The sequence below is a fragment of the Pygocentrus nattereri genome, chromosome 25 (genome assembly GCF_015220715.1).
Source record: "Pygocentrus nattereri isolate fPygNat1 chromosome 25, fPygNat1.pri, whole genome shotgun sequence".
Classification (NCBI taxonomy): Eukaryota; Metazoa; Chordata; class Actinopteri; order Characiformes; family Serrasalmidae; genus Pygocentrus; species Pygocentrus nattereri.
The window spans coordinates 12,244,874-12,261,782 of record NC_051235.1 but is presented as its reverse complement, the minus strand read 5'-3'; the positions used below and the strand labels follow the sequence as shown (position 1 = coordinate 12,261,782).

Sequence of the window (16,909 nt, the reverse complement as noted above, 5' to 3'; positions counted from 1 at the left end):
CCATTAATCAGCCTTGGTTGAGGCCTAATCACCCCTTACAAGTCTCTTAGCAGAGATGTTCAAAAATATCCTACGCATCTTAAGTTACTTAAAACTTTGAAAGAGACTATACTTTAAAAATCTGCTTCATTTAAACTATGAAACCCCAGTCGATTAAATTTGAAATCAAATGCCTTTCTTTAATCAAATTGTGACGAATACCTCTGTAAATGTTAACATGTTGCATCGTCAGACAGGAATCGATTAATCCTTGCCAGTTGGGAATTAATACTAAACTCTCTACACTTAGTAGTTAATTTGATTTTTAAATTGTTACCCTGTTTTATTAATCTAGGTTATTGTGTTGATCTTTGATAATTTGCAACTGCGTTCATTTTATTATTTTTTCTTTGCATGCTTCTCAAATAAAGCAGTGTGTTTCATAAGCACAGTTTATTTGTATATATCTGCTTTTCTTGTAAGTCTTCTTGTAGTTTTATGAGAAGTAGGTAAGTCTGTAGCTTGTGTGACGATTTTAACCATAGAACTCCTGCCAACATATCTACAGAAATATTGATGATAGTGTACTTACTTATTTACTCACTTATTATGTAACCGTTCATTTAGGCATTGTTTAAAAATGGTAGTTATATCAGCACTTATAACTTCAAAATTGCCTTTTAACAATATCTAAGTAGTTCATATTTTTAATATGACTAGCATGGTTAAGGATTTAATAAAGCGTATGTAACTATAGTATGAAATACGTTTAGTTGTTCATGATCTGTAAGCTCTGCAGTTATTCATAATGTCACTATGGAAACAGTAAAGTTTTATATATGAAATTTCATGCTTATAAGTTTCTTTTACTTAAATATAATCCTTTGGAGATTCTGGGTATGGTTATGTGGCACCTGAGCAGCATTCAAAGAAACTGCATATTCATTATAGGCAACCTAACTAGTAAACCAAAACCTTTTCTCTGCCTTAGCTCCGCCTCTCAAAGTTCCAGCAGAGTGAAAACAGTCAAGACAAGAAACGCACAGAAGACAGAAAAGATTAATCCTGAAGAGAGTGAGATAGCCAACATGTAATCTCAAAGAAATGAAGAAATTACAAGTAAAGAAGCCTGCTCTCCTCTTTTGCACTTTATCTAATTTCTGCAGATCTTAAATGCTAGTCATTTGTAACGTATCTTAGTTTTTGTTTTTGTTTCATTTACTCAGTAATCTTAGTGTTGTAACTGTACTGTTAGACTATTGAAGAGCTGCATCTAGCTGTTTAGTTTGTTTTTCAAGCTTTGTTAATTTGTCTAATTGGCAATGATTGGGCCATCTTGTTGCCACACTGCATGTATCTCTTGTGGCACCGTCCAGGCCACAGTGTGAAAAGTGGTGATTGTATTGACCATTCATGTTGACAGCATAAATTAAAATACACTTTAAATAGCTAAAAAAAAATGATAATTCTAACATCCGTTCTTCACTCTTTGTCCTTATCTTTCTGTATTTAATTAATGATATTGTGCTTGAGAAAAGGGCTATAGAGGCAAGGGCTGTGGAGGGATTTTTAGGTTGCTGCAAGAAAGATTTTCTAGGTTACCATGCAAGACGATGCTTCTTGAGGCCTCAGGAGGCCTCAGGAGGCCCTCCTTCCGATGAGGACGTCACAGCAGGCCCGTCTGCCTCTGAGAGGCATTGGTGCGGGCCAGCCCGCACCCCAGGACATCACAGCAGGCCTGCCTGCACCCTGAGATGTCAGTGCCGCTCAGTTTATGTATGCTGAGTCTGCTGACAAGCCCGTGGCTTCTGAGTCTCCAGACCTGCCCACAGTTTCAGCATCTCCAGACCTGCCTGTGGGCCCTAGGTCCCCTGTTCCTGCTCCCAGGGCCACTCCCGTTCCTGCTCCCAGGATCATCCCCGCGCTAGCACTGGCCCCTCAGCGCCCCACTCCAGCTTCACACCACATTCCAAGATCTCCTCCACGTCCTGTACCAGTTCTTGCTCAGCCACATTTTCAGTTCCCTGCCAGACCACACTTCCAGCTCTCTGCTCAGTCTGATCTCAGTTCTGTGTTTCCTCCTGTGTTTGCCCAATCTCCTCTCCATAGTTTTTGTTTCTGTCCCTATAAACATGTATATCCCTGTACCAGTCTTCATCAGTGTTCCTGTTTTTGTGTCTGGTCTTTTGATACCCATTCCTGTTCATGTGTCTTTCCCTGTATCAGTGATCTTGTCTGTTCTTTTACCAATGTCTGTTAAATTCCTCTTCTGTTCTGCCGTTTGTCCAGCCTCCTACTCAGTCTTTTGTCCAGTCTCCAGTCCAGTCCTTTGTCCCATCTTCTGTCCAGTCTCCAGCTCAGCCTCCTGTGTCATCTGCTGTTCTGTCTCAGGTCCAGTTTCCTCTTTATTCTCCAGTCCAATCTTCAGTTCTCCCTCCCATGTCATCTCCAGTCTCCTGTTCTCATTCCACTTCCTTCTAAAATCATGTCTCCAGTCTTGTCACATTTCCTCTTCTGTCCAGCCCATAGTCCCGCCTCACATTTTGTCTCTTGTCCAGCCTCCCGTCCAACCGTTTGGACCGTGCTGTGTTTTTGTTTATCTGCCATGTGCTTTTGTTGTCATGTTGGCTCCTCCCCTGTCCTGCCCTCTTCACCTGTTCTTTGTCTCCCAGCCCTCCCTTTCACTGGTCTAAGGTGTTTCTCGTTTTCTGTTAGTATTTTATACCCCTCTCTTTGCTCACTCTCTTTGTCTTGCACTGTCTATATATATATCCTGTTGCTGTTTCTTGTTTCCCCTTGTTGTTGGCTTTGTTTCTTGTGTAGCTCTTGTTTACTTTGTTTTGCCTTGTAATCTGTTCCACTCCCCTCTGCCCCTGTGTTTTAGAACTCTGAATCATGTTTTAATACAAGCAACTTTGTACTTGCATCCTGTCCCAATGCCTCCTACATTACAATAATAAATAAATAAATAAAAATGAAAAATGTGGAAATTATATAAATAAGCTCCCTAAAATAAAGCATGTTATCAAATTTAAGATTACATGAGAAGTTATGATTCAAGCTAAGACGTTTCAATGAGCATCTGTACTCATCTTGTGTTAAAGCCTGTCTCATGTTTGTCATTTTTGATTATTATTGTTATTATTAACATGAATCGATGTCATGTCTGATTATTATTATTTACAGTTTTTTTTCTGTTGCCTTAAACATTCATTAAGCCTCCTTGTTTACCTGTATCTATAATGCTAACAATCTAAAGAAAGTGTGCAGGCTATCATTCATTTACAGCATTCGGCAGACACTCAGAGTGACTTACAATTTGATTATTTTTACACAGGTAGGCAAAAGTAGCATTAGGAGTCTTGCCCAAGGATTCTTATTGGTTTAGTGTAGGGTGTTTGCCAAGGCGGTGGATTGAACCCCAGCCTACAGTGTAGAAGGCAGAGATGTTACCCACTATGCTATACCAACCACTACAGTACAGTCTAAATTTTTTCTTCCATGTGAAGTTACAGTACTCTCAACAAATTACTTAAACATACTGTTCTGGGCAGGTTTCGAGCTGCATGCATGACCCATCTTTGTTTGGCTATGGGGGAACTTGTGCTTCAAAACACTAAGTCTAAATTAGTGATGTTACTCTGGATACTGGAGCAACTGTGAAGCACTTTATCAAAGCTTGGTTCATTTTCCAAAAACACACATGATAAACGATGTCTGAAGGTTCGTTTGGCACATAAGCATGTGACTACTTTGAAAACTGCTTTGTGAACCAGCAGAGGTTTCCACGGTATCGAGCTTGAAAAAGTTTTATGAATAAGGTTATGCATCAGTGTGTCAGGAGATTTGCTACAAATGCCAGCAGTAAACAATCTTGAACTTCTAAGGTGATTTTCTTTATCTTGCTAATTCCTTTATCACTTTAAAAACAATAGACATGCTTTTAAATCACTAGAAAATAAAGATGGACTTCATACATTTAACCACCAGATGTCATTAATGTGCACTGGCTTTAAACCTAACACTTTTCTATTACAATTTAAAGGAAAGCTTCATTGCTTCAAAAGGCCTTGTATTGCACTGGCCTTCAGAGGTGGTGTACCAGCAACTGGTCACTTGCCTTACTTTGACTCACTTGAACTTTAACTTGGCGAGTTCCACTGGTCTTATTCTAACCAGGTGTCTTTTCTTTCTAATTCTCCTTCTTTTCTAGTTTCTTCCTCCTCCTTCTCTTGCTTACCTGATGCAGTCTACTGGTCAGTTAAAAACCAAGTACAGAGCCAGCTTAGGTGCTAGCTCCTATATTCTGCAATCAGGGAAGATTTCCAGCTCCAGACTAGTTCACTCTAAATTGACCTTCTTAAGGAATTTTTTTGCATTAAAGCATCTCATCTTCCACAAAAATAAAGAATAAGGAAAGTAAAAATAGTCATTCTTTACGCAGGATATATAAGGCCCACTTCTCTCTCTCCAAAACAATAATTGCAAGAAAATTCTCATGCTGGTCAGCCAATTTAATTAATTGTCATTCTGGCCAACCAGCTGATTGACGTTCTCATGCTTGTTGACCAGCTAAGCTGTACTTAGTTTTATGTAGTATACTGGTATTATGTTAATGTTTTTGCTCTGAGCATACTTTCATGTCTGTGATGCACTTATTTGATAAAATTCTAGCAGATTTAATAAAGAGTTGTTTTTCAGGGCAGAGAGGTTATGACCTAAATATAACTGTTAAAACTAAGGTTTGAAAAGAACATGAACAAAAAATCTATATGTGCACAACTATTTCCTCTGAGCTTAGCAACAATAAGTGCAGTGCTGTGGTCTGGTGATGGTGTGATCTGTACTGGCATGAAGGTAACCATGGAAACAAACACTCAGTTGCAAAAGGTTCATATAAAACTACAAACACAGACACCCCACACCCTTCCGGCTGAAAAATATTGTCTCTGCTCTAAATCTGCTCCGCAAATCAATAATATAAAGACACTTTGTAGCCCTATTGCCCAATTACAGTAATACTAGCCTTAATTCATGCATGAACATACACTGATGTTTATGATGCCATTTTACATGGTGAATCATTTGCAGACACTTGACATTTGCAGACAACTCCAACAAAACATGATTACCACTACTACAGTTTATATATTCAGCCAACAATTCCCTTATGTATGCAAACGTGAAGGAAAACAAAAATGGCCTACAGATTTTTTAACAAAAATTGCATTCCATTTATTTTTATTTTTCAATAACATAATAAATGTAATAAATAATACATCTATAAACAATTGCATTTATTTGATGCTAGCCCTATACATTGTCACAGCTTTCAAATAATGTGAATGAAGCTGTAAATAACAACAACAATAATAATAATAATAATAATAATACTACATTGATCATAGAAAAATAAACATACACAAAAATAAATACATTTTAGAGATATCTATAATGATGACTTGTAGATGTATCACGATTGAGAAAGCCTTGCACCACTGAGAATGAATTTTTAAATGAATTACTAAAATTAACATTCAGAATGCCTGAATATTATTGATCAAATCTGAAAGCAGAAATTTTGCAATATTATTGTTTATTCACAAAATAAATTTATTGCAAAAAAAGGTAATTGAAATACTTGAAATTCAGAATACAATATCTAAAATTACCACTTGGTGTCTATTTTTAAACATTTAAATCTACATTGCAGTTATTAGTTATTATTGAATGAAACAACAAATATATTAATATGAAATGCAATTCGAAACTTTTAAATTGTATATGTGTATAATGTGATGCAAACTTTCATACCCAACTGTGATCCATGAAGTATGATGGGACTATTAGGTCAGCCATCTAAAACTGTACAGGTCTTTGGTGTGGGCACACACACACACACACACACACACACACATGTACCTGATGTGACCTTCAAAAGTAAATTACACTAAAGTTCAGTAATAACTTTGAATAGGCTGAAAAGCAACCAGAAAAAATGTATTCGTTACTCTGAGCAAAATCAGTTGTAAAGACCTTCTAGGAAGCATGGACAAATGTGCTGGCTGACACTCCTATGTTTCTCTAAATAGTGAATATAAATCATGATGTTGCAGGCTAGCGACTACCTATCGTGCATGTCTCAAATCTGATACTATTTATTATGTGCATAGTATTTATACTATGCATATGATGCTTACATGCTTTTAAATGTTATTTTACATCAATGATGATTAACCTATGGAGCAGAGAAGCAAGTGAGAGTGTTTACTGGCATTTGAATGGATGTGGCTATGTGTGTTGTGGTTTAGTCCTTTGGCCTGACTATCCAGACTAAGTAGCAGGCCAAGCCAATGGGAAACCTTCTGGTACTCCCAGTGGGCAGGCAGGACCCGTCTGGTAGGCAAATAAGGGGAACAGGTGATGTAAGCACTTGAGGCATCTGATTAGGAATTGAGATCATTTGTTGTACTGCAGTTTAAAAAAGTGTCTTACAAAGAGACCTTAATCTTGCGCAATAGACAATCTATATATTTTCTTTGAAAAAGAATACAAAAGGGGCAAATACATTTTAATTTTTACAAAACCACTATAAAATGAAGTTTCCAAATTGTAATTTCTACAAGTGCATTCGCATGAGCATTTTAAGCTAAATTTGATGAAATGGCTCCATCTGTTGGGGTTGCCAGTGCAATACACTGAAGCAAAATTAGACTGCATGTCAATGTAAGGTGAATAGCACTAATTTGGTTTTGCTCCTACCTGGCTGATGCTACAAATTTGAAAATGTACACATCAAATTATATGAATGTCATACCCTTAGTAGTAGACCAATCAGCACTTGCCTTCTTTGACCTTCTGATCACCAGCCCAACTCTGCTCTTCATTTCTTATGCGAACTAAAGGACTGTAGGTAACAGTAGATAAAGAAAAGAGTACTATGGTGCCAGAGATAAAATAAACTTAGGTGGATAACATGGAAGGCTTTGGGCTCTACAAGTCAATTTCACAATTTACATTTAGTCAAATATTAATTTTAATGGTAATATTAATCTTAATGATAATTGCTAATAAAAGTGTTTCACAGGAATAGGAATTATTAGTGGATTACAGACTTAATATGGCTAATACTCACTTTTGTTCTAAATGTCTTACCTCAGTACTTGCTAAACTAACATTGATAAACCAGACAAAAACTGTAATTTACACTTACTCTTTCCTGTCATCAGTGCTCAGTTTGCTCAAGAACTGCTCTTGGCTGAATATTTTTGAGTATCAACTATCAATTATTTGATCAATAGTGACACAGGTATTCTACAGTCTGTTATGAACTACAACACCTCTGTAGTTGACCTATAAGGGTGTTGGGAGGATTACATTAATAAAAGAATTCCAGTACAAAATAAAGATCACCTGTTAAAAATGTAAACTGCAACCCAATCCAGAGGATTACTATATTTAAAAGTCATATAATCTGATTACTTTCTGTTACTTTTTGACTTTAACACAGGGTAAACAGGAAACCTGTAGCATTTGTAAAACAAATTGATATATAAATGATAGATAATCATCACTGGATTGGAATATGTTGGCTAAGTTAATCCACAACTCAAATAAGGCATGTGTAGTTTGGAATGGAAAATGAAATACAACTTTAATTATTTAATTTGTTATTTTGAGACAATTAATGCAGCATATCTAGGTGGGGGGCTTGGGTAACTTTGCTGTGTTGTTCGTGCTGTGACAAAGACATGCTTAGCTCCTCACAAAAATGATGAACAGTGACATTGGACCTGCTACTTTATACTCTGGAAAAGTGAAAGGGGAGCATTTTTTTACTACCTCATCCATGAACTGAAACTTTATGAACACGTCTAACATAGCAAAGATGTCTAAGACCTAGTTTAAGCTGTTTCTGGAGAAGATGCTAGCACCACACATGACAAAGCAGAAAACAAATGAATCTCTTTGATTTTAGTCAAAAAGTGTTAAAGAGTTGCTGGGAGAAAACCAATTACTCACAAAGACAACAGTTATTGGTAGATCAAACCAACAAAACCAGCAAGAATGCCCAGGAGCTCCACTATGTTTTTTAAAAGCAGCCAAAATGTAATTAAAACAATACCATGTAAATGCAAACCTCTTTTTGCCATTTCTTTTCCAAATATCTGCAGAAATATCTTGCCAACATTGAAAATGAAATGAAATACATACTGTATTAAAACTGAAATTAAACTACAGTGTTTACACTATTTATTTTTCATTGCAATAGGCTGCATACCTGACAAAATAAAAATGGGAGATGGAAAAATCAACAGCTAAGTGACAGTTTGCGATGCAGTTTTCAGCGTAGATGTGTTTTAAGTGTCAGAATAAAAAGTCAAATGCAACCAAACATCATTGCCGCCTGCTGGTGATTTATTGAATTCCCACTTTGCTTTTTCATTTTCAAGTCGACCAGCATGCAAATACATACTAATTAATACTAGACGGAGCTACAGGATACATTTTAGGACATCATCATACCTCAGCCTCGGGAAAACCATTGTCATGTCTCAGATCTGGTGTAACTGAACATCAGATCACACGGTCTTAGAAAAAAAGCATCAGATCAAACACTGTCACAAAAAAATGGCCTCAATCATTAGAAGTTGACAACAGCTGACAACGCAGCCTGTTTGTTGTAGTGGTTTGTGGTACTGTGGAGAGAGGCACGCCATACCTGATTTCATTTACCCTCAATACATTTTGCAAATGTTATACTGGCATTTATACCAAGAACTTACGATAGTTTTCTAAGTTATATGAATCATTATATACTCAGACAAGCATGCGTTTGGTCTGATACATTTTCCCCCAGAACTCTGGGAGATGTAGTAACAATTCTTTGTAGGTTCTGTTACAAAAAGGTTCATTGTTGTCATGTTTTTCCTTATAAACATATTTGCAAAGTAGTTTGAAGTCACTGATTCATAAAAATGTAAGAATTTGAACTTAGTTTTGGCTAGCTGATAATTAAGCTCATTTTAATTCTTATTTATTGATCACCTGATTACTGTAGTTATTATTATTGTACTGCAATTATTGCAGACATTTTTATATTTGCAGTCTGAAACTTTATCTCAAATATGGCTAAAATGCTGTATTCGTCATGAAGTGCTTCACACAATGTAAAGGTAATTCCAGGTTCAAAGTAGATAACAACAAGCTGAGGGTCAGAAATCCAGAAAAGCAGGCCACAGATAGCAAACAAATCCAAAGGGGGCAAATCCAAGAGTAGTCAATAACAAACAAAGGGCAAGGTCAAACTACCAGAAAACCGAATCAGAAATATAAACCAAACAAGACTTCACAATAAACCAAACAAGCAATAAACATGTGCAAACGCAGGGTATATATACAAAATGGCCAACATAAAAGATCAAAGGATCAAGAGACCATCTAATATTCTGGAGACAGCGACCTCCTGTGGCGTGAAAGAGAATGGCAGGCAGCAGATGTGACAGTATTAGCATCAGATCTTTACTGTCCTGACATCTGACCTGTTTCCACATCAATGCTACATTTATCCATTCAAAACAAAACCATTACTTCTAAGTAAAATACAAATATGATTTTTTTCTGAACTTACTCACAAAATAATAATGTATCACATTAACACTAATCTTCCGCCAGCTACGAAAATTTTCGTAAGGGAAACCAGCGACCATGTAGCCCACTCCCTGCTGTGAAGCGATTAACACCCATTGTCTTGACTTGATGACCAGTTACAACAGGTTAGTATTCAGAGGATCTCAGACTGAAAGCAAGAATATGGAATATAAAGAGAATATGGAATATAGAGCAGTTAAAAAGCATCTGTTATAGGTACCCAGTAGTCTAATTCCTCACCTGGTTGCACATGACAGGCTCAGATTTCAAAGCTAAGAGCTACAGAGTGTAGATGGGTAAGAATAGCCTGCTTTTAGCTAACCTAGCTGTAAAACTGTTAGTTTGTAAGTAAGACAGAACCGTGCACATTTTACAGCATAAACTATGCTGCTCTGAATATGAGTCATGAACGCTGCTCATGTCATGTTCGGGACATTCAAATGTAGTTGCCACAAGTGATGTCACATTACGTCTCGCACACAGACACTCATACACAGACTTACACGCATACAGCCTAATGCACAGCAATAACAGCAGTAATAAATGTAGTAATAACAGTAATAACAAAAAAGTGCTAAAAGAAAATAACAGTAATAAAACAGTTATAATAGAAAGAAAATCGTAAAAACTGTTTTACTTCATATTGAGCACACCACACACATTCAACACACTGCGCACATACACAAACCACACTCTACACACCACACAACACACCACACATGCCATAAACATCACACACCCACATTTACAGTCACCACACACACTCTACATGCATCCACACACTCACACAACTTGAAAGTTGTTCATGGACTTTCCCTTTCTACTTTAAGACTTATTAAGACTTTATTGAACATGTTTAGTTGCTAAGCAATTCTTATTTAATTTTCCTTTAGTTCTCATCTGTTTGTGAAGTGTTTAGTGAAGGTCCTCTCTGCTCCTCGACACTCGCATTCACTGCATCCAGTTCACGCATCACAGGAGTGAGCTGTGGTTATGTGGTTAAACTTGTTTTACTGTTGCTACTGATAAAAGTTCCACCCCCATTGATCTAAAATACAGCCGGACCAGCAGTGACTGACTAGATAGTGTGCTCTCCTTCACTGATATTAAAGAAAACTGCCATTACGTTTCCACAATGTTTCTAATCAGTGAAAGCTGTAGCATTGTGCAGTAGTAGGAAACTCTAAGTGTTCAACATAATGGGTAGGTCGTTTTGAGGAAAGATGTAAAAATGTGTGAGAAATCTCAAGTGTGGCATGAAAGCATAAAATTAGACCTAAATACGTGAATCTCAGAGCCAATGCATGAGAGTTGGCAGCCCTCACACAGTGAGTTTATAAAAAGGTAGTATGCTGATTCTAAGCTTTATAAATAAATGTTTTATTCCATAAAATTTAAATAAACAGAAAAAAATGAACGTGCACTTGTTTATATTAGTTCTATGCGACTTCTACTGCTCTATTACGTGACACTGCAGTCTCTACATGTTGTGGTCCACTGTAGCTATTTTTGAACTATACACAGCAGCGCATTGAGGGAGCCAGCCAATGAGAGTCATCTCATTTGAATATACAATCAATGCCCAGAAAGCACTCTTTCTTCACAGACGAGAAAATTGTGTGTTAAAACACAATATATGAAAGGTGAATTAAGGCGTCATCCCACAGTCATCACAAATACCTTTTAAAGAACCCTGGGAAGTATCCTAAACAGAGAACAAAAAGTAAACATGCCTCCTCATGAAAAAGAGAGTGGAAGGAAAAGCTGGTCTCTTGGGGTTAACTGTTAGCCCCTAGCCTAGCATTAGAATTAGCTAGCTTTCTGTGCACACTGCCTATGGCACTCAGCCTGCTGCTTCACATGATGCAGTGGTCCCGGGCCACAAATGGAGAAGCTGTGCAGCTTCTCAATTAATGCTGATGGTGTGAATGACTCCACATATATATTTACCATCTGCTAGCAGTTTCTGACAGTCATGACTTTATTCCTTTGGGGTTACAAAGCAATATTGACATTAGTCTACATATTGTTAAGTCTGTGGGACATCCCAGGATAAAACATAATTGTTAATCCACAAAAGAGGTTAACTTTCACATCCAAAATGGTTTTATTTGAAAAAAAAAAAACATAATAACACTATGTGGTAATATACTGGCTAAGTTAGCTACACACGGAATGTGTAGTTTTGTCATGTTCAGGTTCAGATCTATAACTGCTGTGGGTGAGGACTTTACTAACTTCTCGACTGAGATTCTGAAGAGTCGGAGGACGAGATGATGCACGTCCATTTCTCCTGCATCCGTGTTTGCAATCTGTCTCACTAGTGTAGCTACATAGTTATTGACGCCTTACGTCATTACCACAGCAACCAATGCTGATCACTTGCAAATAACAGTACAGACATGTTTTTTTCAGAGCTGATGCACTAGCCAAAGTAACTGTATTACAGTAAAAATATTTTTGCCGTTGTTTAACCACCAGGTTTGTAACTTTCCCCTTTTCTGTGAAAGCAAACCAGACACTTCCTTATTCCTTCCCATGTGTCTCACAAATCTCAAAAGCAATTTTGATTTGATCTACCTCACGTGGGGCGGGACACAGAAAAACTGTACAGGGCATTGTTCCAGACTACAGAAGTGTGTTTTGTTTATCATGGTTGTGTCAGATATGTTGCTTTTATTGACAAGGAAGCAAGTTCTCATAATCTGAAAAATGCTAATATCAGCTCCGATAAACAAGAAACAAATTGTATTTGCCTCTAAGCCTTAGAGGCTTCTTGGTCTAGATGTTACATCGCAAATATAATCTTGCTTGTGACAGCTGCTTGAACAACAATAATGTTACTCTCCATCTACTCGGATTAACTAGATAGCTAGCTTGGCTAATGCTGCCTCAGCCTGGAGTCGAGCTGTGAGAGAGGAGATCTCAGCAGGTTTCGTTTTTGGCCGCTGATAGTAACGCCGTTTTCTTTAGTTCTTGTGAAAATGAATACAGACGACCATTTGGATGCGGTCTGTTCCTCATGTTTGCTCTGTAGTGTTTTTTCCTGCTGGAGCTGTGGTTTTTTGATTGGTGAATCTTTTAAAGATTCGTATTGGTTTCTGAGCTGATATGCTCATAATTTATTTTTACACTGAAACGTTATTAAAATAGCATAGCGAAGTAAAATTATTTCATAAAAAATTAACTAAAGTACGAGTAAAAGTACTGTGATTTAATTTTACTCTAAAAAGTACCGTTACAGGGAAAACTGTACTCAACTCAACTTATTACAGTAACATGAGTAAATGTTATTCATTACTTATACCTCTGCATACTAGAAGCATATGTATGCTCCAGTGCATTCAGATTCAGATTCCTTTATTGATCCCAGGGGGAAATTGAACAGATGGTGCCTGAAAATAAGTCCACTAACAAAATATTATAGAACAACATTACTGCCATAGCTACTTAACTACCACTTTTAATAAAAGTTGCTGATTTTGGTAAGGTTGCCAGTCTTATTATGTTATCTTATTATGTGGAGGAGTGTTAGCAATATTCATATTTTGACTTATTTTCATTTTTGACTTATTTCATTTAAGTGACATAATTGTAGCGTAGAATGTAACAAAAAGTACAGGTTACCTTATGCCACACTTCATGGTATATCTGACAACAACAGTAATTCACAAGATAAGGGTATCTTTACTTGCTTCTTTCAGTTAGTGGAATTCAGTTATTGGAATTTATGTACTATAATTCATAAACTATGCCTTTTCTTGTCATATTAATGACTGGTGTTATTTTATTCAATAATAACTTGCAGTGTAGACTGAATATACGTACTACAAGCTAAACACCAGAATATATTTTAAGATTTTTCATGTTTTTGGCATGGCACGTACTTATTTAATGACAAATAATATATTATCTAGTATCTATTATAATTATCTATTTAATTCCTTGTTACATTATCTGCACCCCTCTTAAAATGCAAGGCACAATGGATATTAAACTTAATGCAGCTTCATTTTAAATGTTATACAGTTCCCTGAGTTATTATAGAATCATCTAATAATACATTTTTTAATGTTTGTAAAATTTAATTGAAACCTATAATGTTGTAGAGCACTGGGATAGGCTCCAGCAACCCCCCCCGCCCCCGCCCCCCCGACCCTGAGGGAGAAGTGGCTTAGAAAATGGATGGATATATATAATATATATTGTTATATATTAATAGAGACAATGACTCCAAATTTATGGTGATTACAAATTTTTCAACGCTGATGTAATATTACCAATAACTACTAAAACCCATAAACTCTTAACTGACAGGTCTTAACTAATGTTAATACAAATATAACAAATAAAAAATATTCATAAATATAAAAATAAAAATACTCAATGTTAAAGAAATACTAAATGAAAAAACCTTAATGTGAAGTGAAATTACAATATATACACGTGTAAAAGGTATTTATGTGTAAGCTAGGTGTTTTAGTCACATTGCTGCGTTAGTCACATAGCAAGCTAAGTGTTTATTGCACATTGCTAGGTCTTGCTAACAGCTAGTCAGCGTATCAATTTCTGGCATTAAGCTCTTATGTGGGCAGTCCTGTGACCGGAAGGTCGCCGGTTCAATCCCCAGCACCGACAGTCCATGACTGAGGTGTCCTTGAGCAAGAAACCTAACCCCCATTTGCTCCCCGGGCACCGTGGATAGGGTTGCCCACCACTCCGGGCAAGTGTGCTCACTGCCCCCTAGTGTGTGTGCTCACTAGTGTGTTTATGTGGTGTTTCACTTCACAGATGGGTTAAATGTGGAGGTGAAATTTCCCTGTTGATGGGATTAAAAAGTCTATCTTAATCTTATGTGGAGTGATTTAAAAAGCTTTGTTGCCCACTCAAAGAATGTATTCTAGCTAGTACAAACAGATTATACCACTACTCAGATTAGAATACACTACAGGATTAAAAAAAAAAGTTGTGCTTATGTCTACAGGATTGAGATCAGGTTACTACATAAAAGATTTGAAAATCCTCTGGTGGATAGAGTAGCCTAAACCCATACTCAATAGGGTTGTAAGAAAATGTTGATACGCTTGAGTATTGCAATATTATACTTTGTGATACTGTATAAATATTCACATTTTTAAACTTTTTTTGTAGTCCATCTTTGCCATTAGATGTTTTCTTTTACGCAGATTTTTTATGCGTATGGTGGAATGTTTTTTAAAGTAGCAGGTTTCAGCAAGGTGAGTTTGCAGTGTATCTCATGGTGTGGGTCTATAAAGCAAGTAAACGACAAGTTGTTACTTCAGATCAAATCTTTCAGTGGGAACTGTACAGTTAGAAAAGTGTCTTATATTGTATGTACACAGATATGACACTGAATAGTGTATGTATATAATGTATGCATATTTTGTCCCTAATTTTATACTGTAAAGTCTGCAAGGTCACTGATTGCACTGTGTTATGTGTATGTGTTTAATGCATTCTTTCAATGCATTCAACTAATACATCTGCTCATCCAGGACCATTCCAATGGTAATGGCAATAACTTAATATTAGTCAAACCATACCCTATCCCTTGAGGAAGCCCTCGTTAAAGAAAAAGGCTTACATATCCATAATGTCTGCATGTATTCGATGATGCATACAATGCAGACAAGTATGTTTCTACTTTGTAGTTTGTGACTGTTGTGGTGCAGATTCGCACAGGTCACTGAAGAGTAAACATTACAGCATTTATCTCATTGAACTGCATTGCCCAAATGAATGAAGGTATAAGACAAGACCAAGGGAGGGAGAAAAGACATTCATATTATGAGATTCAATTTTGGCATACTGGGAAATTTCACTTCAGTTGTTAACCTCCCTGTTTTATCTACAGTGGAGTCAGGTGATCTGAGTATTTCAGACATTTTGAAGCAAATGAAAAAAATACACACACACACACACACACACACACACACACACACACACACACACACAAGATGGTGGTTTAGCTAGGTCTATAGGAACAGGTTTTTCTAATTGTAACATGTGACCAGTAACGTACTTGTTGAATACTGAGTCAAATAAAGAAATAAATTAGAAATAGGAGACAAAGAAATGTCTTCTTCTCACGAAGCCCACGAAAGATGTTTTTAAAGTTGGATATAAAGGAAAATCATTTTTGGAAACGTGATTATAAACAACCACTTACATATGAAGGTACTGAGACTACAGCTACCAGTCAAATCTCCCCCCTCTTGCATGCATGTAGGTTACAAGCACACAGTGGCATGAAAGCATAAATGGAAAAACTGGGCATTTCCAACGAGTCTCTGATGGGTGGTGTGATGATTCTATGCGCAAAACGAAATACCTGATCATCTTTCAAGTGTGCAACGCGATTGAACTTAAATCCCATTGACCAGCTTCGCCCATTAAGAATGAAGCTACTCGGCTTCATTATAATGCACGCTCGTTCACAGAACCCCACTACCGCTACTGTGGTATCAGTGATGCCGTCACAATAAAAATAATAATAAAAAAACATTGCACATTTAAAAAAGCGTCGTAACGAGTCTCGCGGGGGCAGGAAAACAGCGCGCTTACCTTTCAGATTTATGGAGACGACGAGAATGAGCGCATTGGCTCATGTATCATCATTGATATTCACATCACAGCACTCACGGAGCTTCGCGGAGGAAGAACATGTAGCGTGAGGCGCTGCAGTCTCCGCAGAACGAGCAGAGAGGCCTTCCGCCCGAGCAGCAGAGCCCGCCTTACTCACATCAGATGCGCGATGAGGAGTGTGTGTGCGTCTGTGACGTGTGAGGTGTATTTTGTCGTTTTCTCTGGCGCATGGATGGGCCTGTTCTAGGTAGCAACTGTACGTGTCTGATCGGTAACCTAGACAACGGATCAACGGGTGGGGATGTGTGGGTATCAGAGAATGCCCTTTCAGAAGCTCGGCTTCATTACATGCTTTCCCGTGCAGGCTCTGCACTCGCTCTTACCAACCTGATACACCCACTCTCTAGCTTCAGTTCCCGGACGAAAGTAATGCATATAGAAACAGAGCTTCGACTGCTTGATCATTTTGGGAATGGAATGCTTTAAAAACAAGCCAGTCTTTTCCTTACAGCGACTGAGCCATAGTCATAACGAGGATACAACCGACCTGTAGCCTATTCAACACTCAGAAACTCCACAGTGAAACTGCACAGGATACACATATCATATATATATATATATATATATATATATATATATATATATATATATATATATATATATATATATATAT

General features: G+C 37.2%; 1 protein-coding gene across 2 annotated transcripts in view; it reads right to left on the bottom strand.

Moving 5' to 3' along the window:
- Window positions 1-16,471, bottom strand: part of ptpn5 (protein tyrosine phosphatase non-receptor type 5) — a 124,823-nt gene extending 108,352 nt beyond the window's left edge. The window contains exon 1 of one of the 2 annotated variants that reach the window (XM_037534703.1): window positions 16,216-16,471. In XM_037534703.1, coding sequence (XP_037390600.1) covers window positions 16,216-16,259 — 44 coding nt within the window. In that variant the 5' untranslated portion in view covers window positions 16,260-16,471. The remainder of the gene's footprint in view (window positions 1-16,215) is intronic. The other variant, XM_017709546.2, reaches the window with a different exon arrangement.
- Between the last annotated feature and the right edge of the window lie 438 nt (window positions 16,472-16,909).